We start from the raw sequence: 26,778 nt of genomic DNA on the forward strand, positions 1-26,778 counted from the left end.
AGTTTTGCAAACTGAAAAAAGTTTTGGAGACAGATGCTGGTGATAGTTGCACAATGATGTGAATGTACTTCATGCCACTTAACTCTATGCTTAAAAATGATTAAACTAGGGTCGCCTGGGGGCATAGTCGGCTGAGCCTCAGACTTCAGCCGGGGTCATGATCTCATGTGGTTCATGAGTTCGAGCCCCGCCTCGGGCTCTGTGCTGACAGCTTAGAGCCTGGAGTCTGCTTTGAGTTCTGTCTCTCTCTGTCTCTCTCTCAAAAATAAATAAACTTTAAAAAATTGATTAAACTAGTAAATTTTGTTATGTCTATTTTACCACAATTTTTTTTTAAGTAAAAAAAAAAATTGGGGCACCTGGGTGGCTCAGTTGGTTAAAAGTCTGAGGGTTGATCTCAGCTCAGGTCATGATCTCACAGTTTGTGAGATCGGGCTCCATGCTGATGGTGTGGATTCTCTCTCTGCCCCTCCCCTGCTTACGCACTCTCTCTCTCTCAAAATAAATAAACTTTAAAAAAAAGTAAAAAAAAGAACCTAACTGCTTCATCCAAATGCTAAGAGAGATCGAAGCAACTTGAGTTGCACGTGTATTTTACTATGAAGTTTGCTTTCTTTTAGACCACTATGCTAAATCATATAAATATTCTGGCATTTATTTCCAGTACCCATGTTACTGTATCAACCAAATAAGATTACTTTAATTAAAACAGTTCTGCTGTAATGAAATTATTAGCTTTGAAGCATAAGAATTTCTCTAGAAGAGTATGTCTTTGATTTTATGAAGAATTCAGAGGGAATAAAACTGATTATTAAAATATACTATTTTAAGTTTTCCCCATCAATACCTTCCCCCCCACAAAAGGTAAAAAGAAACACATGAACTGACATTAAAATGTTTTGGGGCAGCATATTTATCTCCCTAATTGTTACACCTGGATGACAGTAAAGATGTGTATTATTTTATAAACAAACACCTATTATCCATAGTAACTAGAAGACTTATGCAGGAGGAGAAGCTGAACTAAGAAGAAAAGAGTAGAAGCAATCTCCACATAGAGTCAGAAAAGCCATTAAAAACAAATAGGTGAGAAAAATGACAACAGCAACTACAGACGGAAAGCTCATGGGAGGCGGCACTTAAGTGAGAAAGAAAAAGCATGAAAAAAGGACACAGTCTCAGAGAATGTAAGTCCTAGAAATTCACTTTTAACACACTGCATTAAAGTCTGACAAGTTCTGGGGTGCCTGGGTGGTGCAGTCGGTTAAGCGTCCGACTTCAGCCAGGTCACTATCTCGCGGTCCGTGAGTTCAAGCCCCGCGTCGGGCTCTGGGCTGATGGCTCGGAGCCTGGAGCCTGTTTCCGATTCTGTGTCTCCCTCTCTCGCTGCCCCTCCCCCGTTCATGCTCTGTCTCTCTCTGTTCCAAAAATAAATAAACGTTGAAAAAAAAAAATTAAAAAAAAAAAAAAAGTCTGACAAGTTTTGTGGTTTTTTTCTCCTATGAAGGGCCAGAAAGTGTTCCCAGCTTTGTGGGTCATGGGTCTTTTGTGGCAACTACTCATCTCTGCTACTGACGTCTGAAAGCAGCCACAGACAGTACGTAAAGAAATGGTGTGGCTGTGTTCCCTGTGTTCCTCAAAAATTTTATTTACAAAAGCCAGCAGGAGGCCAGGTTTGGCCTGAAGGCAGGCAATAGTTTGGCAACCCCTGGTCTACGGAAACAAAATAAATAAATGTAAGGACAACTTGGAATAAGGTGTATCAATGCACATGAGCTCAAATACTGTGGATTCCTATTCTACCCCCTAGTCAATCAGACCCATAGGCTGAAGTTTAAATATAAAATGTTCCTTTTTTACCAAAAAAGGTAAGTGGTTCCATGAGCTAAAGACTTCCTAGTGGATTTCTCACTCCCATTAAAAATGGGCCGACAGCCCACCTATATCAAAACATTTAGAATGCTTTTTTTCATTTAAAAAATATTTCTCAGTATCCGGAAATGAACTAACAAGAGTTACATTTTTACTCCAAGCACCTCTAAGTTTTTCCATAGTTGATTCTCAACATACAGAGTAAAATCTACGCCAGTAACTTCACAAACTTCAGTACAGTTGATTATGGTCAAGACCCCCAAGGTATACATGAACTATCTATATATATGATGGGAAAATGTCCAAAAATATACATTTTAATGTAAAAGGTGAATAAAATATGAAGAGGCAAGCTGTGTAAAAAGGAAAACACACACACTCTTGCTCCCCACATTCTCACTTAAACAAAGAAAATGTTTGGAAGGATATTCTCCTCGCCTCTGAGAAATAAGATTCCGAATTTCAAAATGTTCGTGTTTTGCTTTATGTGATTCTGATTCTGTACTATTACATTTTCCACCATAAGCAGGTATGGTATTAAAGTTTTCTGTGGAGGTTGCAGTTAAAAGGTTTATCACTTTCAAAACTAAAAGTCAGTTTGAATACCGATATTTTTAAGAGAATATTCACTCACAGGACTTATCCACAAGGATCACACAAGAATATTTATATATACAATTCATGTGACATCATTTTTGCGGGGCAATTTCACAGTAGCACAATACCTCAGCTCCACCCATCCATTTGGGCTCATCAGGAAACTCAGCACACAAAATATCTTCTGACTGATCAGTCCCCAACACGTGGTAACAGAGTTTTTGGTGGAGATTGGTGGATGTCTCTGTACCTGAAGAAGGTAAAAATGTATACACTGAAGTGGCAGTTGACAATTTTATTTTATTTTATTTTATTTTTTTTAATTTTTTTTTTAACGTTTTACTTATTTTTGAGACAGAGACAGAGCATGAACGGGGGAGGGGCAGAGAGAGAGGGAGACACAGAATCGGAAGCAGGCTCCAGGCTCTGAGCCATCAGCCCAGAGCCTGACGCGGGGCTCGAACTCACGGACTGCGAGATCGTGACCTGAGCTGAAGTTGGATGCTCAACCGACTGAGCCACCCAGGCGACCCGGCAGTTGACAATTTTAAGAAAATCTATTCCACTGGTATTGTACAATGCTAGAAATATTTAAAAACTTACTTATCTGGTCACAGGATACAAAGTTAACATGTAAAACTTAATTGCTTTCTTATACACCAAGAATGAATAGTGGAATTTGAAGTTAAAAACACAACACAATTAGGGACATAATATACACCATGGGACCATAGTTAGTAATAGTAGTACTGTATTGTATATTTAAAAGTTGCTAAGAGAGGACAGGTTAAAGTTCTCATCACAGGGTGCCTGGGTGGCTCAGTTGGTCAAGCATCTGACTCTCAGTTTTGGCTCAGGTCACGATCTCAGGTTTCGTGAGTCAGGCCCCCATCGGGCTCTGGGCTGGCAGTGTGAGCCTGCTTGGGCTTCTCTCTCTCCCTCAGTCTCCCTTCTCTGCTCACGCTGTCTCTGTCTCTCTCAAAATAAATAAATAAACTTAAAAAAAAAGAAAAGTTCCCATCACAAGAAACAGAATTTTATAATTATGTATGGTGATGTGATACATGTTAACTAGATTTAAATGATCATCATTTCATAATATATACAAATATTGAATCATTAGGTTGTATACATAAAATATGTCAATTATACCTCAACAAAAAAATTTTTTTAAACACATTACCATTTACATTAATACCCCCTAAAATAAAATGCTTAAGTACAAATCTAACAAAATATGTATTAAGACTTATATGAGAAACACTACAAAACTGATAAAAGAAATCAAAAAAGAACTAAATAAAGGGAGAGATGATCCATGTTTATGGATAGGAATACTGTCATGTCAATTCTTCCTCACTTGGCCTACAGATTCAATTTAATTCCAATAAAAGTCCCAGCAAGTTATTTTGTGGATACCGATGAGTTGGTCCTTAAGTTCACGCGGAGAGGCAAAAAACCCAGAACGGCCAACACAGTATTGAAGGCAAAGAACAAAGTTGGAGGCTGACACTACCTGACTTCAAGATTTACTGAAACAGTGTGGTACTGGCAAAAGAACAGATAAATCAATGGAACAGAGTAAAGAGCCTAGAAACAGACCTACATAAATACAGTCAACTGATCTTTGACAAAGGAGCCAAGGTAACACAATGGAGCAAAGATGGCCTTCTCAACATATGGTGCTGGAACAACTAGACATCTATGTGGAAAAAATGAATCCAGACACAGACCTCACACCCTTCACAAGAGAGAATTCAAGTTGGATCACAAATCTAAACATAAATGCAGAACTATAAAACCCCTAAAAGATAACATGGAAGAAAATCTAGACGACCTCTGGTTTGGCAAGGACTTTTTAGATACTATGCCAAAGGTACCATCCATGAAAGAAAGAACCAATAAGCTGGATTTCATTAAAATAAAAAAGTTCTACTCTGTAAAAGACGCTGTCAAGAGAGTAAGACATGTCACAGATGGGAGAAAATATCTGTGAAACACACATCTGGTAAAAGGACTATTACCCAAATTTTACACAGAACTCTTGAAACTCAAAAATAAGAAAAGAAACAATCCTATCAAAAAATGGGCCAAAGATCTTAACACAAACCTCACTAAAGAAGATATGCGAGGGTGCCTGGGTGGCTCAGTCAGTTAAGAATCCGACTTTGGTTGAGGACACAATCTAACAGTTTGTGGGTTTGAGCCCCACGTCGGGCTCTGTGCTGACAGCTCAGAGCCTGGAACCTGCTTTGGATTCTGTGTCTCCCTCTCTCTCTGCCCCTTCCCCGCTTGCACATGGTCTCTCTCCCTCTCTCAAAAATAAACATTAAAAAAATTTAAAAAAAAGGAATGCAGATAGCAAAGAAGCATATCAAAAGATGGTCCACATCATAGGTCACCAAGGAAATGCAAATTCACACAATAATATGAAACTATACTCCACACTCCCCCGCCCAGAACAGACAAAATCCATAACAACAGCAACACCAAATGCTGGTGAGGATGTGGAAAAACAGGAACTCTGATTCATTGCTGGGGGAATGCAAACTAGTGCAGCCACTTTGGAAGACAGTTTCACAGTTTCTTACAAAACGAAACATATTCTTCCAATACAATCCAGCAATCACTCTTTGGTATTTACTGAAAGTATTTGAAAATTTATGTCCACACAAAACCTGCACACAGATGTTTATAGCAGCTTTATTTGTAACTGCCCAAACTTGGAAGGTACCAAGATACCCTTCAATAGGAATGGATAAATAAACTGTGTTACATTCAGACAGTGGAATACTATCCAGTGCTAAAAAGAAATTAATTATCAAGCTATGAAAAGACATGGAGACAACTTAAATGCATATTACCAAGTGAAAGAAGCCAATCTAAAAAGGCTACATAGTGTACGATTCCAACTATGTGACATTCTGGACAAGGCAAAGCTATGGAGACAGTAGAAAGATTAGTGGTTGGGGCGCCTGGGTGGCTCACTCGGTGGGTGTCTGGCTCTTGATTTTGGCTCAGTCATGGTCTCATGGTCATGGGGTTGAGCCTGGCCTCGGGCTTTGTGCTGACAGCGCAGAGCCTGTTTGGGATTCTCTCTCTCTTACTCTCTCTCTGCCCCTTCTCCGCTTGCTCACTTGCTCTCTCTCTCCCTCTCTCAAAATAAATACATAAACATTAAAAAAAGAAAGATGATGAGTGGTTGCCAGAGGCCAGTGGAGAGGGAGGTGAATAGGTGGAATACAGCATTATGAGGCTGGTAAAACTGACACTACAATGGTAGATAGATATCAAGTAGCATACATATGATTAATCAATCACATTTTACATTTGTCTAAACCTACGGAATATACAACATGAAGAGTGAGCTGTAATGTAAACCCTGGACTCTGGGAGAGTATGATGTATCAATGGAGGCTCATCAATCTTACCTCGTCTGGAGAGGGATGTTGATAATAGGGGAGGCTCTGCATGTGGGGACAGGGGAGGTACGGGAAATCTCTGCACTTCCTCCTCAGTTCTGCTGTGAACCTAAAAATGCTCTAGAAGGTAAAGACTTTTTTTTGTCTTTTTAAGTTTTGGTTGGGCATCACTCTGGAAGTAATTCACACATATCTGCTGGCTTTGGAGGCTGTTGTGAGACTGAACGATTCTTTTTTTCATTATGAAAAGGCACCAAGCTTTCAGGACAATGAAAAAGGTAATACCATAATATAAAAGAAAGTTGTACAGAACTTGGTGACTTTCCATAGCTTTCCCAGGAAGCACATGGTCAGAATTGTTTAGCCTCATTGTAAGTCCCTCCATCACAACCTGAGTGGCCGTTGAGGTCCTCGTGACAAGAGGGCAGCAAATTACAGCTGGCAAAAGATGGTACCTTTCTGAAATCAATCACAATAACTAATCTTCACTATTTTTGCCACTGAAAGCTGAGCCTAAATAATAATTTTCATGTTTTTCACAAACATTGTTCTCTAACAAGAAATGGCCAGTGAAATACTTTTTTGGTCTCCCACCTGTAAAGAGCAACCAAGACAACAGGAAAACACTCCATGCCAGAGATGGTAGAGCATGAAGAAGGTGGTGTTGAAAGCTTGTATCAGCAAGGTTCAAGGTACCTGGCCCTTTCTATCTGGGAGGTGAAGAGTAAAGGGGGAAAGAAAATAGACTACTTGAACACAATAGGATCTTTGTGCAAGTGAAAAGAAGAACAAAGGTATGTCCTGCAAGTTAACAAGGAGGAAAATGTCACGATACATCAACCAGGTGACCCATAACTTCTGATCAGAGGAAGAGATACGATCACCACAGTAGGAAAATTTCATAATCACTCAACGTCATTAAATAAATTGGTTTTGTAGAAAACAAAAAAGATCCATCTTCTCCATGACTCCTTGGGAGATATAACACATCTGTAAAGGACTGATTGCAATAATGGCTCCGTTTGTCATGGGTCCTTATGTCTGTTTCTCCACCCCTTGAACTGGAGCTGCTGGCCCCATGACTTGCTTTGGCCAACAGAATGCAGCAACATGATGCAGTGCCAGTAGCAAACCTAGGCATCAAAGAGGCTTGTGCCTTTTGGCTCTCCCTCTTGGAATCCTGCTAAGCTGCCATGCAAACCAAGTGGCTAGCCTGCTGGAGGATGAGAGACCACATAGATCAGAACCCAGGCCCCGACACGGGAAACAGCCAAGCCGAGATCAGCCAAATGATCCACAGCCGAACATGGAAACATGACAGAACTCAGCTAATCCAGCAGAACTGCCTGGCCAACTCACAGGCTCACAAGCAAAAACAAACAAACAAACAAACAAACAAACAAACCCAAACATGGTTATTATTCTGAGCCACTAAGTTTTGGGGCAGTCTGTTACACAACTGATACAACATCCTTTGAGGAAACTGGGTTCTACACCAAACAACTTCTATGTAGGTTTAGCTTTTAAAGTCATATGAAGTCACACTTCTATTTCACGAGAAAGGTGCTTCACCTGATACCTTAACTTACCATCACTTTTTCCATCCTGTTGGGGATATGAGTTGTAGAACATCCCCTTCCCATCATGGGTCCATGCCATACAGCTGAACTTGACTCTCTCAAGCACATCTGGAAGCTCTTTGGCACCATCAACTTTCATGAACTTGATCGTCACCCAGTCTGAGCCGCTGGCACTCAGACCATAGGCAAAATATTCACCATCTTCACTGAATGCATAGCCTATGGGACACAGGATAAATCCTCAGTGAACTTGGGGACACAACCCCTAGCCCTGCCCACTGCCCTCCGTGCTGTCTGACAACGTTCTCTGCCAGATGTGCAACAGAAGGAGCAGGAAACCTGCAGTGAGGAACCCAGAGGGCTGAGCCCAGGCCTTACAGGGATTCGCCTTACGAGCTTGGACAAGTGTCCGAACCCCTCTGGGTCTTAGTTTTTTTAACCTGTAAAATGACATCTTGAATTATATGACCACTAAGATACTTTCATTGTTTATATTTCTATAATTCAGTAAGCAATTCGGTTAAAAGCAGAGCTCATCTGAGACTTTCAACATATTTTATTTATACTCTAAAGAGGAAGGGGAAAAAGAATAAGGAAACTACTTTTAGAGTATTGACTGGATTATGACACGTAGCATGTAACAGAACGAAACGGAAGCCATTAAGTAATTTTTGGAATGGATTCCAAACTATTTGAAATCACTCTTTACAACCTCATTTTCTGAGCATTGCTGGCACTCAAGGATTAACGTCCACACCATCTGACCAGCACAAGCCCGGGTAAATAAAGCCCAAGGGTTGCAATGAAGGCTCACACAGTGCATATTCCAAAAGTGACTGTGAAAAAGAAAAAGCAACACCATTTATGAACTGTTACGCATGTCCAATTCTTTAAGTCCATGACAGAATGTTCTAATCACTACAGAATATGTGTTGAGAAATTTTATATGTTTATATCAGCTTTTATAAATATAAAGTAGGTATAGATAGCATTTGTTACCAGATACTGACACTAGAGATTTCCTCTTACAATGTTTGCTAAACTTTACTAGGGATTGAAAATTAATCCTCAGAAACTCAACTATTTTCAGAACTGCCCTACTATTTGACATGGAATTTCTATTAGTGGTAAATAAGTTTAAAATTTCACAAAATCTCCTTATTAATCATTTTTGATTCCTATGAAGTATGCAAGCTCATCTCTATATAAATACAGAGAAGAGTCTAGAAGGTGATGGAGAGAAAATACTTCTTACTCTATATAAATTATTTCTATATAATGAAATTTTTCAGGAAAAATTTAAATAATTGATTTGAAATGTATAAAAAAATCACATGCTATCAAAACAATCAGTATGTTTACCCACACTGTAACCTCCCTATAATATCATTTTCAGAAAACTTGAAGACTGAGGCCAGGTCCCATGTCTAATTTCCCTTTTCATCTATCAGGACCTGTATATGGCAGGCATTCCATTAAAATGTTACTGGAAAGAATTTTCAGAGACTCTCCTACAATGAAGTTCTTCTGGATGAGTTACAAGACAGACTTTAGTTAAAATTAAATGATATCCTACACAGGATATGTTCTTACATACCGAACCAGTGTATTAACTTCATTTACAAGTGCAAGCTCAAATTCACGGGAGGATATTTTTGGTTAGCTGGCTGGCATCTTAGTTTCAATACTGATTACTTTCAACACGAGTTAGGTAAAGGACCATCATTTACATACACAGCCTATTTAGGAAGAAGAGGGGAAGACCCATGAAGTGGCTGAGTGGCTCCACAGAAGGGTCTTCCCAAAGCGCTGCTACAACAGGGCCTTTTGATTCCCACCTAATCGATTACAGGACGACCGTGTTCCAATTGCTCAATTCCGCAGGCTGAACCCCCACCTGTGCTTTCTCTATAAAACAGAGGATGCTACAGCCAGGGAACTGCAGGGAACAGTCAGGGAAATGCTGAGCCAACTTCATTAAGATCTAGGATACCAACGAGAGATGATTCCCAGAGTATACAACTATTAAAGCATAGAACCAGAGAAGAACCAACTTCCTTCCTTAGAACCAGTGCTCGTGGCACAAACCAACAGTAATGGTTATGGACTGTGGAGGTTATCTTGGGGTGGAGTTATTGAGGAGACATGTGGTCACTACAGGCCAAACTTAATGATTTGGGTTTTAAACTTGCATCTTCAGGCAACAGGGTATCAACCGGTCTAATTTCTACAAGACTGTGTTTTTTTTTTTTTTTTACTTTTAATTCTAAAATACTGACAGCTAAAGTTTAAAACTCTGATCACTTCCTCCCCACCAAGGAAAGAGATCTTGTAAATATTCTTTCCTATTTTATATTTATAGTCGGAACATTCTTCGTAGAGCTTAAATTACTTACAGAAGATTTTTTTTTCTAAACACAGATAGGTCTCAGGGATGTTAGAAGCAATGATGTTGGTACTTAAATATCTCAGAAGCCCTGGAAGCTAATTTGGGTCCAGTGTGAATTATTCTCCAGTTCTGCTTCATGCCACCAAAACACGTGGCTACTCATGTATTCCAAAGATACTGTGCAAAAATTAGCTTTCCTGATACTGCATGTGCATCTGTTGCACAATATGGTCCATCCCGTCTGGTATTTCAGAGGTGAGGGGACTGCAGCAACGTCAGAGCCGTGAGTGAGGGCCCTGGGACTCCTGTGGGCTTGGCTGTGTAGCACTCACCTCGGAGAGCCACCGTGCCATCATCAGAGAGTATGTTGGGGTCGAGGAACACTCTGGCTTCACCTTCTAAGGAATCCTGTACGTATAATACTCGCTGGTTCTGCAAACCTGTATTGTAAAAATAGAAATACCTGGGGGACAGAGATGGTCTTTATTTAGCGGTAGAGTTTTCCACTTGTGGGGTACAATCAAATACACACAAGCAAAAAGAAAAACAACACACAAGGGTTCAATTGCAAATGGGCTATGCCAGAGACATATGTACGTGGGGACTAGGATGGAAGGTCCCACCACCTCCCTGTGCCTAGAGTTAGTTATCTGAATTGTTTTAGGTACTCAAATAATTTATCATAATTCTGCATATTAACTAAGTGGGAACAAATAAAGCCTGCTTCATTTGCTAAAATGAAAACTGATAATCAAAGAAAGCAGTAATTTTTTTTCTTTTCAATGGAAAAGAACACAGGTTTTCTAAAATGAAATGCTGGATCCTTCCCTCGGCAAGCTGCTAGGGCAGGGGTGGACAAACCCTTTCTGTACTGGGCAAAACTGCAAATGTTTTAGGCTTTGTGTGCCATAGAGTCTCTGCTGCTGCTACTCAATTCTGTAGTTGTACAAAAGCAGCTATGGATAATATGTAAATGAATGGACAGGTCTGTGTGCCATTTCAATTTTATTTACAAAAACAAGCGGCAGAGGGGCATGTAGACGGTACTTTGCTGATGTGTGTGTGTGTGTGTGTGTGTGTGTGTGTGTGCGCGCGTGCTTGTGCACATGTGTGAAGGCGGCGGAGGGGGGGGTCTAAGAAATTCTCAATAAATTTATGATGATGGTTCCAGAGACTTAAAAAAAAGAACAAGAGAATATGTCTAAGTAGGTGTGAAAGGGAGAGGAACAAGAGAGGTGAATTAGTGATAGGTGCCGCCTCCTGGCCATTTCCATTCCTGGGTGAAAGACACCCATACAATAAAATCCTTTCTAGCAGTAAAAGCCAAAGGGAATCTTAGAGGCAAACACATCTCCATTGCCGTCTGCAAATCATCCTATCTCACCAATTACTAGCCATAAGACAACAATAACTTCCTATAATCTAGATTTTTTTCCCTAGGAAGTATCTCTACTAAATTTCTTAATTATAATTTTAAGAATATGGACAACAGACCAAAAGTTTTTATTCTCATACTCAAGCACAGAAATGATTTGACTTGAGAGTGAATTAATTCCATCAATGGCAAGTTATTTAGAATTTGTATTTCAAGATTTAAAGAAAGCATTCAATTAGACAAGTAAAAAGAAAAATAAAAGCAACCTCACATACCGTTTTCCTTTCTTGAAGTGGCAACTATACTTGGGATAATCATACAGTTCAGTCATTCTCTCTTTGTATAAACCTCTGATAGGACATTGTTCAAGAAATGGAACAGTAATCTTGTTCTGGGCCTCAACAAAAGCCTATAGAGAAAATTTAAATGGAAAAAGCAAGTCAGACATAAAATTTTCCATATGGAATTTTATCCACTGATATATATCCATGAAAGCATATTTTTCCCTCAATAAATGATAACTAGTCCTTTCATGGCACTAACTACATACTGTTAACTCATTTAGAACTCACAATTATCTTATGGAGAAGGCTCTATTATCAGCCCAACTTTACAGAGGAGAAAACTGAGTTTCAGAGTAGATGAAAAGCTGCCCAACATCAGACAGCCAGGTAGGGGCAGAGTTTACTCTTGAATCTGTTCCCTTAATAAACACAGTCTGCTGTACTAAGATCATGCAGTCAATCGACTACGTTCACACGCTGCCAAGGTGCCAGCCTTCCTAGTCAGTAGTCTGAGATCCCACAAACCATCAGAATTAAAGAAACATATACAAAGGTGCTATTTTACCAATTTTGCTTTTGCCTATGCTGTCTTCCTAAGGCCTCCTACCTTGTCAACTTCAGAGAACCTTGTTAAAATTTGAAACTGAAGAATATTCTTTAAAAATTGGAGAATGGGTGGCATTAGATAAGAATATCAACAAAAACAGTTTGTAAGAAGGGCAAGAAATGGTCTGCAGGAAGTCAGGGGACCCTGGCAGCAAAGGCAGGGCAAGGGGCAGGTTTCACAACAGATCAACTATACCCAAGCCTACCCTGTTTGTAAGTAAGCAATTAGAAAGTTCTTCATACTATGAAAACTCAGACTCAGAATATTCACCTCTGGCTATTAGTAAGAAATGAAACAAGAATAAATATATTAGCTCTAAATTCAGTTGAAGGTTCAATCTGATGTTTACAAACAGGTAAGTTCTCAGAAGAAAACTTCAGGAAATTAAGAACATAATATATTTTGAATGACAGATGAAAATGCGCTATCATTGGCCTCTACTTTTGGATGGATCATCAAGGTCCAAGGGCCCACCCTAACTCAAAATGGTCTTCAAATGGGATCTCCTACAATAACCACCAACTGTGCTCTGGAAAACCATGATTCTGTGTTCAGAGAAAGCTGTTCTAAAATTCACTGATATTTATAATGTGCTTGAGAATATGAGAGAAAGAGTAGAAAGCAGGACTGAAATAATGAACAACCCTTTTTGCAAGATGATCCATTCAAGAAAAAAAAACTGTTATGGGGGTACCTGGGTGGCTCAGTCTGTCGAGCATCTGACTTGGCTCAGGTCATGATCTTGCAGTTCGTGAATTCAAGCCCCACCCTGGGCTCTCGGCTGTCAGCACAGAGCCTGCTCTGGATCTTCTGTCTCCCCCTCTCTGTCCCTCCCCTGCTCGCCCTCTCTCCCTCTCTCTCTCAAAAGTAAATAAACATTAAAAAAAAAAAAAAAACCTGTTATGGGTCACATTTCTTATTTCATTCAAACAGAAAACAAAATGTATTGAGTCTCAAAGAAATATAATGCCAAATGCTTATTGCCAAGGAACTGGCAATTCACCCTGGCCTGCCTTCCTACGGCACTTAAGCTAACGATAGTTTCTATACTTTTAAAGAGTCGGAAAACAAAAACAACCCAACAGAGGCCTATGTGGCTCTCAACATCTGAACCATTTAATACATAGTCCTTTATAGAAGAAGTTTGCTGATTCCACTGCGCCTCATTAAAAAGAGTGTCAAAGAGGAAACGGGCTTTTATTTTGGTTACAATATCAGTGTACAGCCGCAAAGCCACTCAGGGGCAGGACTGTGGAGATCACAAAGTGTGTGCAAGAGCATTACTGATTTCATGATGGAAGGAAATGCCTTGTCTACTTTACAGACACGGAAACTGAGGCATGCAGTATTGAAGTCACCCGGTCAAGGTGAACAGTGAATTAGCAAGAGCACTCAAGCAGAATTACAGTTGACCCTTGAGCTACATGGGCTTGAGCCAGGCAGGTCCACTTATTTGTGGATTTTTTACAGTACTATAAATGTATTTTCTCTTCCTTATGACTTTCTCTGTAACATTTTCTTTCCTCTAGCTCACGATAGTATAAGAACACAGTACATAATACAAAAAACACACAAAATACATGTTAATTGACTGTTTATGTTATCAGTAAGGCTTCCAGTCGACAGTGGGCTATAGGTAAAGTTTGGGGGAGTCAAAAGTTATAAGGGAATTTTCGACCTCACGGGGGGTTGGCACCTCTATCTCCTACCTTGTTCAAGGGCCACCTGTACTCTATTCCAGCCACAGTAGGAGAGGCTGAGGCCGGCTCCATGCCTGATTCCGGATGTGGGATGAGTAAGAGCAGACACCCGGGGGAGAAAGGAAGCCAGGCCTCCTATGATTTTCCCCCTGCCTGTGTTAGGTGGGGCTGGACAGGCACGTCAGGGTCCTGGAGCATCGGAAAGGACTTAAGAAAAACCTCATGTGCATCAGCACTGATCTTGGCATTGTGGATGGAGAGGTGACAAGTCCAGGACAAGCTCCCTGCCTTCGTGGCGCTAACACTGTACTGGGGGAGACAATACACAAGCCAGAGGGTTACAGAGAATGGTTAGTCCGAAGGCCACACGCAGGGTAATCATGAGCATCTGCAGCCTGTGCTGGTCCTGAACTGTATGCCACCTGCCCGGGATGAGGCCAGGACAGAGCCTGAGAGGGAGTGCTGTGAGCAATGTGACATCGCTGTGCCATCTCTGCTATGTTTTACAAAAATATCAATCCATACCGGTTTGGAAATTTAAAAACCAGTCCTTCACCACAGAGCCTGGGAAGCACTGGGAAGGAGGAGGGAGGGTGGCCAGGGAGGCCCTTCTGAGGCGGTTCTGAATTAAGGTAGGCTAGGCGACAGGGAGCAGCCATGCAAAGACGGGAGAAGTGCTCCAGGCCAAGGAATGGCAAGTGTGGGACCCTGGGAGATGGGAGCTCCCAGGTGTGAAGGAGAGCAGGGAGGGCAGTGAGGCTGGGAATGAGTGACAGGGAGCAAAGACCCAGGCGGGAGCTGATCGTGCGGCACCTCATCACGCGGCACCCGGCGGCAGTTATGAAGTTTGAATCTTCATTCTAGGGGCAAACAAGCTATGACTGGGAAAGGAGGTAGTTACAAAATCTGGCTTATCTTTTGAAACATCTGCCCTTGCTTTGGATGAAGAACAAACTAGGGAAGCAAAATTGGAAGTCAGGAAGGTGGGCCAGTGGTCCAGGGAGAGCTGAGGCCAAGTGAAATGGCTGGTCTCCAGAAGAAGCAGGAACGACCACTGTGATGGGGCGCAGAGAAAAATGGGCACCGTGTACGCTCGTGTGTGGATTTGATGGCTATTTCCCAGAAGGGCCTCATCAGACTGCTCTAGCTCCTCGGGGCTCCCACCCTGGGATCCCAGTGTGCTGAGGCTCTTGGCTGGCCCCTCTTCTTCCACCGGAGGGGCCTCTGAGGAGGGCACTGTGCAGGCTCTGTGTCCCTCACCCTTCTGGTTTGTGTTTGTCTGAGGCTGATCGAGGCCCTATTCAGGCTCTAGTAGGACCAAGGTGGGCCCAAGACACACAGGTGTTCAGTTCCTTTGCTTTGGAAAGGTGGAACCGTCTTCTTCAACTGCTCCTCTATCTTGCATCACTTCTTTTAGACGTCTCGTGGTACAGACACAACTGCAGCCACCGAATCCATCTCACACTGAAGCAGACACTTTGGCTTTTCTCGTTTCAAATGTTCATAAGACTGTTATGCCAGGTATAACGCTACTAAATAATGATATAATTCTAGGACTATTACGACAATTTTGTCACCCCACCCATCCACCGATGATAGTCAACCAATTACTCTAAATAGAGCAGTTTTTAAAGACTATGTCCTTCCAAGTCAAAGACCTACATGTAAAACCAAACTGGTCAAATGCCTCAAAGTCTCAAATTCTTTATAACTTGGGCAAATCCTTCTCATGCTCAAGACAGCAAATGTTCTATAAAGGGGCTTTGTGAAATTTAGGGTTCTACAGACTGTCAATATGATTTCTGGTATTTTAATCAGTAAAAACCTTCTTGGTCACTTACGGATTTAACAGTTTGGCTTCTTGGTCTAGAAATTAGAACAAATTGGGGGAAAGGGAGAAAAGAGGCAAGAAGAGACAAACAAAACTGGAGGACATCCATGATGATAAAGGAGCGGGATGAGGAGAATTAGAATTCTCTTCGTTCCTCAAGAAGCTTTGGCGTCCACAGTCGATTACAGAGTGTTGTCCAAGTGACTGGAATCTGAAAGCCCATTAATGACACCTGCAGCTGAGCCTCTGAAGAAGATCAACAGTTTGGATTTTATAGCAATGAATGGATGTGAACGCACTGAATAGCTGCCCGGGACTAAGAAACTTGGCTTATACCTCCCTCTTCCCTTGAAGATTAGAAAGCTCCACAGCAAGGCAATGTTTCAGTTATGCACATGGAGTAAATTCTAGAGATGTGCTGCATGGCACTGCGCCTGTAGTTAACAATACTGTACTGTGCACACAAAACTCTGGTAGGAGCTCATCTTTTTTTTTTTTTTAAGTTTATTTATTTTTGACAGAGAGAGACAGAGCATGAGTGGAGGAGGGGTAGAAAGAGGGGGAGACACAGAATCTGAAGCAGGCTCTAGGCTCTGAGCTGTCAGCACAGAGCCTGACACAGGAGCTCAAAATCACAGACCATGAGATCATGACCTGAGCCGAAGTCAGATGCTCAACGGACTGAGCCACACAGGCGCCCCTGGTAGGAGCTCATCTTAAAGTCTCACCACCATGAAAGAAAAGGAAAGAAGAGCTAGCTGGCAAAGGGTCACTCAGGTTGGGAGCTGGAGATTCCTTTACCCTGTCTTCAGAAAGAATTTCTTCAAGTTGTCCTCACATGCACTGTATTTTAATCCACAAAATACCTCACATCCTTTAATAAGCATAACTCATACATATATGAGTAAAAATGAAGCATACAGTTACTCACTAACTAGCTATATATATATAAAACACCACAATTAACATAAGATTAAACAGATGAATCAGGGATAAAGGGAAATGCTACAAGAGAATAAAGGAGAAACTATTTCCAGGATGAGGCAGGGGTGAGAGAGAGTGGGGCAGGCAGATGTCAAGATGACCAAGAGGGAGTCTTAGGTAGGACATTAACTTGCACACGGCTATCAACCTCCACTCTTCCCAAATAAACAACAAAAACTAGGAATGGTGCTATCCATCACCATCATTTGAGGAGTTTCTGCTGCAAATTATACACACAGACATATGCATGCGTGTATATGACCTGGTTAAAGCAACTTTCAGGGGCTTCTGAAGAAAACAGATTGGTGTCAGAGGAAGGTCTGGCAGAACAACACGGTCCCAGCCACGAGGAGGCTGAGTGCTTCCTGGAGGCCAGAGGGAGATGCATGTGTGGGTCCCCTCTCACTGCTGGGAGTATGGCAGAATTCAGATATGACTCTCCAAGTGCAGGGATACCCTTATAAAAAAGAAGGTAAAGCTCATCCATGAGGCTCCAGGACTCAGGGCCCGGAGATTTGGACAGTCACACAGCAAACTGAAGGCAGGTCATGCCAAACAGAAAATTAAACGCAGCTGCTTCAGGAAACAGGTCTAGAAATTGAGACTATAAAGGAATGGAAATAATATACTTTATAAAACTAATATGAGAAATATATACAAAGAGAGAGAGAGAAATGAGTATCCCATATTTTCCAGTACTCACTGAACATTTTTAAATAATTAGCAGTACCTCAGACAACAAAGGAAATCTTAAATTCCAAGAAAAAAAAGGGGATTCAGGTCACAGTAAAAGCACAATGCTACTTTCTTTTCCCGGCCCCACAAACCCATTACTTACTTATTCCCCAGGAGGAGAAAGAGTGAATTCAAGTGGTAAGAGCCCCAACTCCATGGGGCTTGTCTTTTAACATTAAAACCCCAGAGTGGGTGCACCTATTCTCTCTGGGACCGTCCGCCCTCAGGCAAGGAAGGCTCACACTGAGCTTCCAGCTGCATGTGATTAACAGTACAGGCGGGGCCTTCCAGAATCCCAGCCAGGTCTCTTTTCCACCTCCTATGCCCATCCCATATGGACAAATCAGTTTGACCTTACAGTCAAGTCTTGTTCTCAAATCTAGTCACTACTAGGAAGTCCATTCAAAGCTGAAACTTGAACTCCATTTGGCTTGGTCCTTTGGGGCACATGCTACTAACCAGAAACCTGGCAAGGACAGACAGTAGTTCAAATCTAAACCTAACTAAAAACCTGATCATGAAGAAGTTAAATGCATACACATCCTCTCTTAAATAACTATTTTTTTTCAATAAGAGAATCCAAACAGCAACAGTAATATTTAGAAAACAAGAAAAATAAGACGATTAAAGAGTTAAAATTCATGAGATGTGGCAAAACATTTGAAGGTGATATCTGTATCTTGGTACCCTTGAGAAGTCCTACTGATAGAGTTGGGGAACAGTGTGTGACTTCTATTGGCCATTTGAGCACCCCAACCCTCGATCCAGGGACTGATCCAGGGCCAGGAAGAACACCCATACAGAATGAGGCTTGCACTGGGTCCAAGGGCTTGTTCTGTGACTTATGCACACAGTGCTGGTGTCTGGGTGTGCCTTGTCCTGAAGGACAGCAATCACACTGTGACGGTTGAGGTATGTCTGGCACAGGTGAGGTGCTCTGCATTCGAATAAACAAGCTGGGTCTGGAAAGTGACAGTTATGCTTTCAGGAAGTTTGTGTTTTACCCTCTCTCTCCATCAGATTTTACTGTTTTTGAGTACCAGTAGATTGCACCATCTGTCATATGACGTTACTGCTACCTCTGTCTGTATTCTAGCTATGCTAACTCCTTTCTACATTCTTTATATAAGAAAACCCTATTGGGTCACCTGGGTAGTTCAGCTGCTTAAGTGTCCGACCTCGGCTCAGGTCATGATCTCACGGTTCGTGGGTTCAAGCCCTCTGTCAGGCTCTGTACTGATAGCTCAGAGCCTAGAGCCTGCTTCAGATTCTGTGTCTCCCTCTCTCTCTGCCCCTCCTTCACTCATGCTCTGTCTCTCTCTGTCTCTCAAAAATAAGTAAATGTAAAAAAAACCAAAAAAGTGAAAAAAACAAAAAAAACCCCTATCCGTTTCTGTAAGCAGTCTTTCCATCCATTCTTCTCTATAGGCAAGTCAATAAAGCAGTCATGAACCCAGGCAAAGCACCAGAATCCTTTTTCAGGGACAGGGATGCATACTGGCAGACAGAAGTTATCTTATGGGATTTGGGACCATGAGGACTGAGTAAAACTGAAAGAGACAAGGCCCGTCTTTTCCTACCACATGGAAGAGGCTACTGGAAAACAAAACAATCAGAGAAAAGCAGATGACTGAGAGACAAAGAGAAACAGGTTTCCGGAAATATCATGTGCACTCCTGGATCAGGCTGTGCCTAAAGGCTCTTACACCCTGGTCGCCAATCACAGCCACTTTGCTCCTTTTTTCACACGAGCTGGAATGACTTGGGTTTCAAGTACCACTAATCCGGCATCCTAACAGCTCTTCCAGGAGTCCTGCCATCTGCTGAGCAAGGTGAGGCTGGTAGAACATGAGCAGCCTAGGAAGAGGAGGAAATGACCCAAAGTTTGCCCGGGTCCTGGTGGGCGGAGCTGAGAAAGGTGTATCTACACGAATGGTGTCTTATCAGTACATGAGAAAGTGAAATGAAACTGAACATTCAAATCAAAGTTTTAAAGTAACAAAAGAACATGAGAAGAAATTAACTAGAAAATTAAAAGAGTATAACTTCTAAGTCCTCGAATGGCTTCTTTTAAAAACAAAATTTAAAAAGGGAAAACACAGACTCAACCAAAGCTCTGGCTAAGCTAATCAAGGAAAGGGGAGAAATGTTGCAGAAACTCAATATTGGAAATGATGAAGAAATATAGCCACAGACAGGGAGAGTAGAGTTGAGGACATAAGATATATTACACTAACCCCATGCTGGTACATTTTAGAATCTCAATGATGTGGGCAATGTTCTAGGAAATACAAAGGATAAAAATCGATCCAAAAAGAAAGAAAGATCTGAACAGGGCAATAACCATGAAAGAAAGTGGAGGAAAAGAGCCTAAGAATTAATTGCAACAAAAGAATTTGTCCCACATAGCTCTAAATTATCAAGCAGATAATTTCCATGCTATTTAAAGTGCTCTACAATAAATGCAGTGGCAAACATTTATCAAGCACTTACTTGTGTCCACCATTTTGCTGCATGGTTCAAAATTATCACTTAATTTTCACCACAACCATACAGAGTAATTTGCTCCAAATTATAAATCAGAAAATTGAAGTTTGGAGTGGTTAAAAAATATGACCAACATCACATCTGATGAAATTGTGGCGTAAAGATTCAAACCTGCCTTTCTACCTCCGAAGCTGCTCATTAAATGATCCTACCCACTGCCTTCCCGTGAACATGCAGGTTCCAAGATCTCTGAGGGTTCCCATTAGTTGTTGGGGGGAACAGGGTAGAAAGAAAATCCTAGAAGGGAGACAAGTTAGGAAGCTACTGAATGTCTACCACAATGGCAATGCATGCCTGAACCAGAGCAGTGTCAGTAGGAATTAAAAAGAAAGAAAGAAAGAAAGAAAGAAAGAAAGAAAGAAAGAAAGAAAGAAAGAAAGAAAGAAAGAAAGAAAGAAAGAAAGAAAGAGGAGAAAGGCATGAGATTTTATAGAGGCAGAACTGGAATTCCTAAGAATCACGTGTATGATGAAACAGACAGCTGACAGAAATGGTCAGTGCCGTACAATACTATGTAGGAGAGTCCCTCAAGTCTTTATTCTAACACTTGCCTTGATATCACCCAATGAAAACGTCAGAACCACAAACACTGTCCCTCCGATTTATAAAGATGCTATAAACAACAGTGAGGCATCGACTAGGACTTTGACTCCTTGAAAGTGGTGTTACTATCAAAGGTGTTACCACTTTTCTCTAACCGTGTCTAAGCATTCTCTAGGGCAGTTTTCCCAAGCTTTCTGGACCTTAAGAATTATCTGGGAGACAGAGATTTCTACTGAAATCAGATGCTCCAGAATTACAGTTTGGAGACCTATATTTTACTAAGTGCCCAACGAAGGTGGTTTTTATGACTAAGTGCTTTGTTCCCTGGAAATGGCAGCATGGGGTGGTGAGTGGATTTTAGACAGCTAAGTTTGGGGGCAGTGGGGAAGAGAGGCCGGGAGAAGTCAGAGTTATCTCAGTTCTTCAGTTGTTAGCTCTTTACCAATGGTTTTCCCAAACATATCTGAGACCAGCATTTCTCATAGGAACACCATTTCTCATAGGAACAGCATTTGATGATTAAAAACCAAAGTCAAGTAACTGCCCACAGGCAAGATGTCACTATTAAATGTATTCAAGCATGTTAAGCATTTTGTCAGTGGTCTGGGGTCTGCTTTTCTAAAATGAGACTCAGGATGTGTCTGAGCCTCTTTTCAGCACAGAACTCTAGCAGCTCGAAGGTTAAGTGGCTTGCACACCCCCAATCGCTGGTTCTCCTGTGCTAACACGTAAATTCCATGCCGGCAGAGGCCACATCTGTCTGGCTTTTGACACAGTGTCTGTTCCTCCTCCCAGTTTGATCTAATGCTTGCCACAGTGGACACACAGGTAAGCTTGGATAGGAGAGGAAAGACAGGGAACAGGGAAGGGAACGAACACATACGGAGAAGGGAGAGAGGATGAAGCCAGCAGACCTGTGGCATTTCGGGTAGCCGGCATCCATTCTCCCTTTCCAGTGTCCTCCCTTCTTAGCAGACAGTAATTCCAGGTAGCTTCCTGACGGTACAAAAGCCAAAGAGGGTCCCTGGGGCTTCTACCAAATTTCCCATTACCACAGTTCGGCCAAGGAGTGAGCACACATTTGGAGTTTGGCCAATCAAAACTCCCTCTCCTGGGAGAGTCACTAAACAAGGGGCAGGCAATTGAAAAAGTGAAGATCATTTATGCCATTAGCAGTGCTGGGTGAAAATTGGAATTTCTGCACTAGAACTATCTGGTTCCTGTCTGTGCCAAGCCTAGCCCTTCAGTCTACCCCAGGAGCTGGGCTCATCCTTGCCATAAATTCCCTATTTGCTAAAGCTGGCCAGAATCCATTTCTGCTGCTTGCATCAAAACCCTGGTTACACGGGTGCCTGGGTGGCTCAGTCGGTTAAGTGTCCGACTCTTGATTTCGGCTCAGGTCATGATCTTACAGTTCGTGGGTTCGAGCCCCACATAGGGCTCTACACTGACAGTTTGGAGCCTGCTTGGGATTCTGTTTTTCTCTTTCTCTCTCTCTCTGCCCCTCCCTAGCTCATGTGCATGCTCTCTCTCAAAATAAATAAACAAACCCTAGTTATAGAAGGCATGAGAAAAGAGAAAAATAAGCCAGCAGCACTTAGAAAAGAAGATGGTCCAGTACCAGCAACTTCCTCATACTTTTGATGATTATCCCATCCATACATCAAAAGAAAGTTGTTTCCCTAATTACATATTTCCACTGTGGATTTATAAGAAGTGTATTTACAGACTACCATAAGGAAAAACATTTCCAAAGGAGGTGATGAGTGAGATATTTAGGAACCTGAGATAATATGTGGTAACATATTTACCTAAAGCGCCTCCTGTTTCCAATCAAGAAGGACAGCACAGTAGTAATTCCCAATCCAGGTCCTACATGGAACAGTAATGAATGGGTGGACGAGTGTTTCACAGGCCAGCTTTGCCAAGGGCATTCACAAGGCCCCAGTTAAAAGAGGTACTACCAGATAGTTTGAAGGTAATCTCTGCCCTAGTTTAATCATCACGCTTTAGAACACGGGAACCTCACTTAGAAGTCACAGTCCCATGGAAAAATACCAACGCACAGAGCGTGAGCCTCTTTATCTTAAACACCTAGGATTTGAAAGGAAAATCCTTCTTAGTTTTCTGGATGAAAATAGAAGTCTTTGAAGTTGGACATTCTGACTAAGCGGCTGGAGCACTAGCGTCTAAAGGTCTATATCCCGCTACGGTTACGCAGCAGTGCCCCAAGCTACACCATCTTTGTGCAGACCTCTGCCAGGTACGGAAAATGAATTCTTCCGTGCATTTTCTGAGGTGAAGGTCAGTAAAACCTTGGAAGTGATTTCGATAATACTCATTTTATAGGCGAATAAAATGAATCTAGGCTAGGTAGCCTGCCATGGTCATAGAACAAGAAAATGGAAGGACAAGAGCTCTGATTTGTGTGTTCTGCCTTCCAGTCCCATTTGGCAAATATTCTCTGCCTCCACACTGCTTCCCAACAGAAGTAATATGAGGAGTGCCTGCAAGCGCACAGGATGAAGAACTATCCACGAAAAGGATATTCAGTGTGACCTAAAGTCTTCAAAGAACATCATAAACCCAAGCCAATTAATTTCCAGTGAACTTCATCTGCTGTCATTTGGCTCAGAGACTAGCCCTTCAAGCACTGGAAGTCCTGGGAGCAACCTTCAACTCTGCTGGCTCTGCAGCCTGACAGCGCGGCGGCCTGCTGTAGAAATGCAACTGGACAAATGAACTCTGCTCACCCAGCTCCAAGCTACTTCTTCCACAGGTTGGCTCTGGTTCCATGCTAGGGAAAGCCCAGTGTCCAGGGAGATCTGGGCCAGACTGGTACCAGAACAGAGCAGAAACTCCTCACACTACATACGTTTAGGGTTAACCTTTAACAATGAAAACAAAAGCTAGCAAACGAACAAGAAAACAGACCTCACAATAGGCAGGAAGGATGCCTGAAAGCAGGTGCTGACCTCCCTTAACTTTGTTCTCCACTGACCTCTGTGACACTAAAATACCTACACTGAAATCCTAGGCTGCTTCAATATCCTAGAGATGATCAGAAGTCATTTAAGATTTAAATCTTCCCTGCCAGAGAAGGAAACAGTGTAAGGACAGGGGAAGGGAAAGGTAACGTGTCCAGGTTTCTTACTCTGAAAGACTGAAGGACCCCTGCTCTCCTCCCTACGTTTCTCAGCCTCTTCTCAGCAGGTGTAATGAGCTATCTCCAACTAGTCAGCCCAATGGGAGAATGGGAAGGGAGAGCAAATAATGTCCTAGAGAAGACCTATGTTGTGTATTCCTTTGATCTTCTCTGACACAGATGGCAATTTTATTTTATCAGAAGGAATGAACATAAACTAAAACAACTGTTTTGTTTTGTTGTTGCTGGTTCTCACTAATGTTCTTCTCTCGTGAGATCCACCAAGGAAACAGAGCTGTTTGCTGTGGCTCTCATTTTGCCTAGGGCCACTCTCAGGGAGAAAACAAAATTAGTCCTTAGGTATATGCAGATCATATTCTACACTTAGCTACTGCTGTACCAAAGTCCCAGGAAAGAGTTTCTGTGAAAGGCAGATTTGACAATTAGTTACAATTAAGAGGGCTATCCCTTGAAAGGTATAAATCCCTCCATTCTCTGTATCTCCCCTTCAGTAACTCAGTAACAACTTCTGGCATATGCAACTAAGAAGTTGGAGCCACAAAACGTGGGGTAAGACGGAGAGCCTCCTGAAGAGCCTACAAGGACACTGCTTCCGTCTAGACCTTGGGGCTGCAAAACCAAGCCCAATGATGTAGAGAGAGGAATTTATCACACTATCAGGAAGGGGAGCAAACAGGGTGGAATGACTGCACCGCAGTGAGCGGAGAGGCCAAGACAAATACTCGTTTAGTAGTGTCACAGTGACCTCAAAGTGAGACTGCCATCTCAGCTGTGAGAGCAATGGAAGCAGAGTCTGGGGACTTGGGAGTCAACGCAGGGCCAAATGGCAGAGCAGTCTGCTGGACAGGACAGATGCAAGTCTCCACCACTCCTCCGAACATGTGGTCCACGTGCACAGTGAAGAACATAGGGTTGGGAAGTTTCTGGATTTGAGGAGGTTGGTCTATGTTGATGGGCAATATTACCGGGTATGGTGACAAAGGAAGAGGGTCAGCTATGTGACGGGGCGTGTGGAGTGACTCCTGGACAGAGGAAGAGAGGGAGATGGCACATGGTAAAATCTGAAATAACAACTGACCAGGGCACCCCTGAAGGGCCAGGACACCAACGAAGAGGAAGAAAGAGGTTGAGAAAAGCTACACAGAGGGTGGGGTTTGGGGTTTGTTTCTTGTTTCTAGGAGGGAAATCTAGAAAGTTAAAGATGAGGATGTCAATCATGTGCACGTTAACGTCAGTGGATGGAAGACAGGGGAGCAGAGCCTCGTTATTAGATTGAAGGCTCAAGTTGACCTCAGCGTCAAATACGGGTGTGCAGGAAGACTGCTCCAAAGTGCCTCCTACGATCTACAAAGGACATGCTGGAAATGCCTGTTGAAAGGAGAGTAGGAGCTAACTGCCTGTTGGGGCCTGCCTATTTAGTCTCCAAATCATTTTTAATGACTGCAAACCTCCCTCTCTAGCTCTTTATGCTGAAAACTTCCAAGGTCACCTGGGTGTTCCACTTACACCAGTGAGATTTCACTATGGTTCAGATGCTTCAAGAGTCATACTTAGCTCTTCTCTAAAGTGCTTTTAACCCAGAACTTTCACTTTATCTGATTTTTGTTGTTTAGTTTCTATCCCTATATAGATTCTCCTACAATCATTTTACAAAGGTCGTTTTTAATGTTGTAACCATTTGGAGCACCACAATTTTTATCCTCGCACTTAATATTCTACCACAAGCACTTTTTCATGTTAGCACGCAATCTTTATAGCCCAACATTTTAACAGATGCACCTATTACTTCATTGAACAGATTCAACATATTCTACTTAAACACTACACTATTGTTGGAAAATTTTCACTATTAGAAATAACGCCCTGGGGCGCCCGGATGGCTCAGTTGGTTAAGCATGTGACTCTTGGTTTCGGCTGAGCTCATGATCTCGCATTTTATGGGTTTGAGCCCCACATCAAGTTCTGTGCTGACAATGCAGAGCCTACTTGGGATTCTCTCTCTCTCTCCCCCTTTCTCTCTGCCCTTCCCCTGCTTGTCCCCCCCACCTCAAAAATAAATACACTTAAAATTTTTTAATAAAAAAAAAAGATATAACACTCCAAACTGAGCCTTTGAGAAATCTCTGTATTTTCAAAGTGGCATTATTACTTTCCCAGTAGGCACGAAATCTCTTTCTCATTCCCAAGTGTTTGCTTTTTGTTGCTCTCAGATGGGTTAATTTCTCATTACTGATGGTACATATAAGAGCTGACAGTTTTGTATTTCTTTTGTACATACTATTTTATACATAATCACTTCATGGAATCATTAATTCTGGTAAGTTTTCATTTGTTTCCCTTAGGCTTCCTAGATACATGATCATATAATCTACAATTCATGATTTTTACTTTCTTCTCTCCAAATTTTGGTTCATGCTTTAATGTACTGATCAAAGCTTTGTGAACATATAAGAATCGTAGTAACAGAGACATTTAGCCTAGTATTTAAGGTGCTGTTTTGAATGAGATGTCACCTTGATAAAGCACTGTAATTCCAATTGTACTTTTAGATTTTAATTTTTTAAAGTTTACTTACTTATTTTGAGAGAGTAAGCGAGCAAGAACAGGGGAGGCACAGAGAGACAGGAGAGGGAGAGAATCCCAAGCAGACTCCGCGTGTTGTCAGTACGGAGCCTAATGTGGGGCTCAAACCCACAAACCATGAGATCATAACCTGAGCTGAAACCAAGAGCCGGACGCTTAACCGACTAAGCCACTCAGGCACCCCTTTAATTTCTTTTTAATATTAATTAGGATAATTATATAGCTTTATTTAATCTATTTCTATATTAAACTCTTCCTTAATTCCTGTGATAAATTCAACTTTCTTTTAAATCTACTAACATTCATTGATATTCTTTATACTCACAAGAAAGGTTGGTCCTTATATCTTCATTGTCCCACACAGGAGCCACTAGCCACATGTGGCTATTGAGCCCCTGAAGTGTGGCTGCTGTGGACTGATACATGCTAGGGGTGTAAAATAGTCACTATATTTCAAAAACTTCGTTGCAAAAAAGAGGAACATATTTTAATAGTATTTTATATTGATTACCTGTTGAGATATTAATATTCTGAAAATACTAATTAAATATAGTACTATAAAA

General features: G+C 41.8%; 1 protein-coding gene across 1 annotated transcript in view; it reads right to left on the reverse strand.

Annotated features, from left to right (window-relative positions):
• Positions 1–26,778, reverse strand: part of PREP (prolyl endopeptidase) — a 119,871-nt gene that overhangs the window by 83,463 nt on the left and 9,630 nt on the right. Inside the window, exons 3-6 of the mRNA XM_011282523.3 lie at positions 11,511–11,644; positions 10,193–10,323; positions 7,481–7,690; positions 2,598–2,719 (exon numbers count right to left, since the gene is read on the reverse strand). Coding sequence (XP_011280825.1) covers positions 2,598–2,719; positions 7,481–7,690; positions 10,193–10,323; positions 11,511–11,644 — 597 coding nt within the window. The remainder of the gene's footprint in view (positions 1–2,597; positions 2,720–7,480; positions 7,691–10,192; positions 10,324–11,510; positions 11,645–26,778) is intronic.

This window comes from Felis catus, chromosome B2 (assembly GCF_018350175.1).
Source record: "Felis catus isolate Fca126 chromosome B2, F.catus_Fca126_mat1.0, whole genome shotgun sequence".
Lineage (NCBI taxonomy): Eukaryota > Metazoa > Chordata > Mammalia > Carnivora > Felidae > Felis > Felis catus.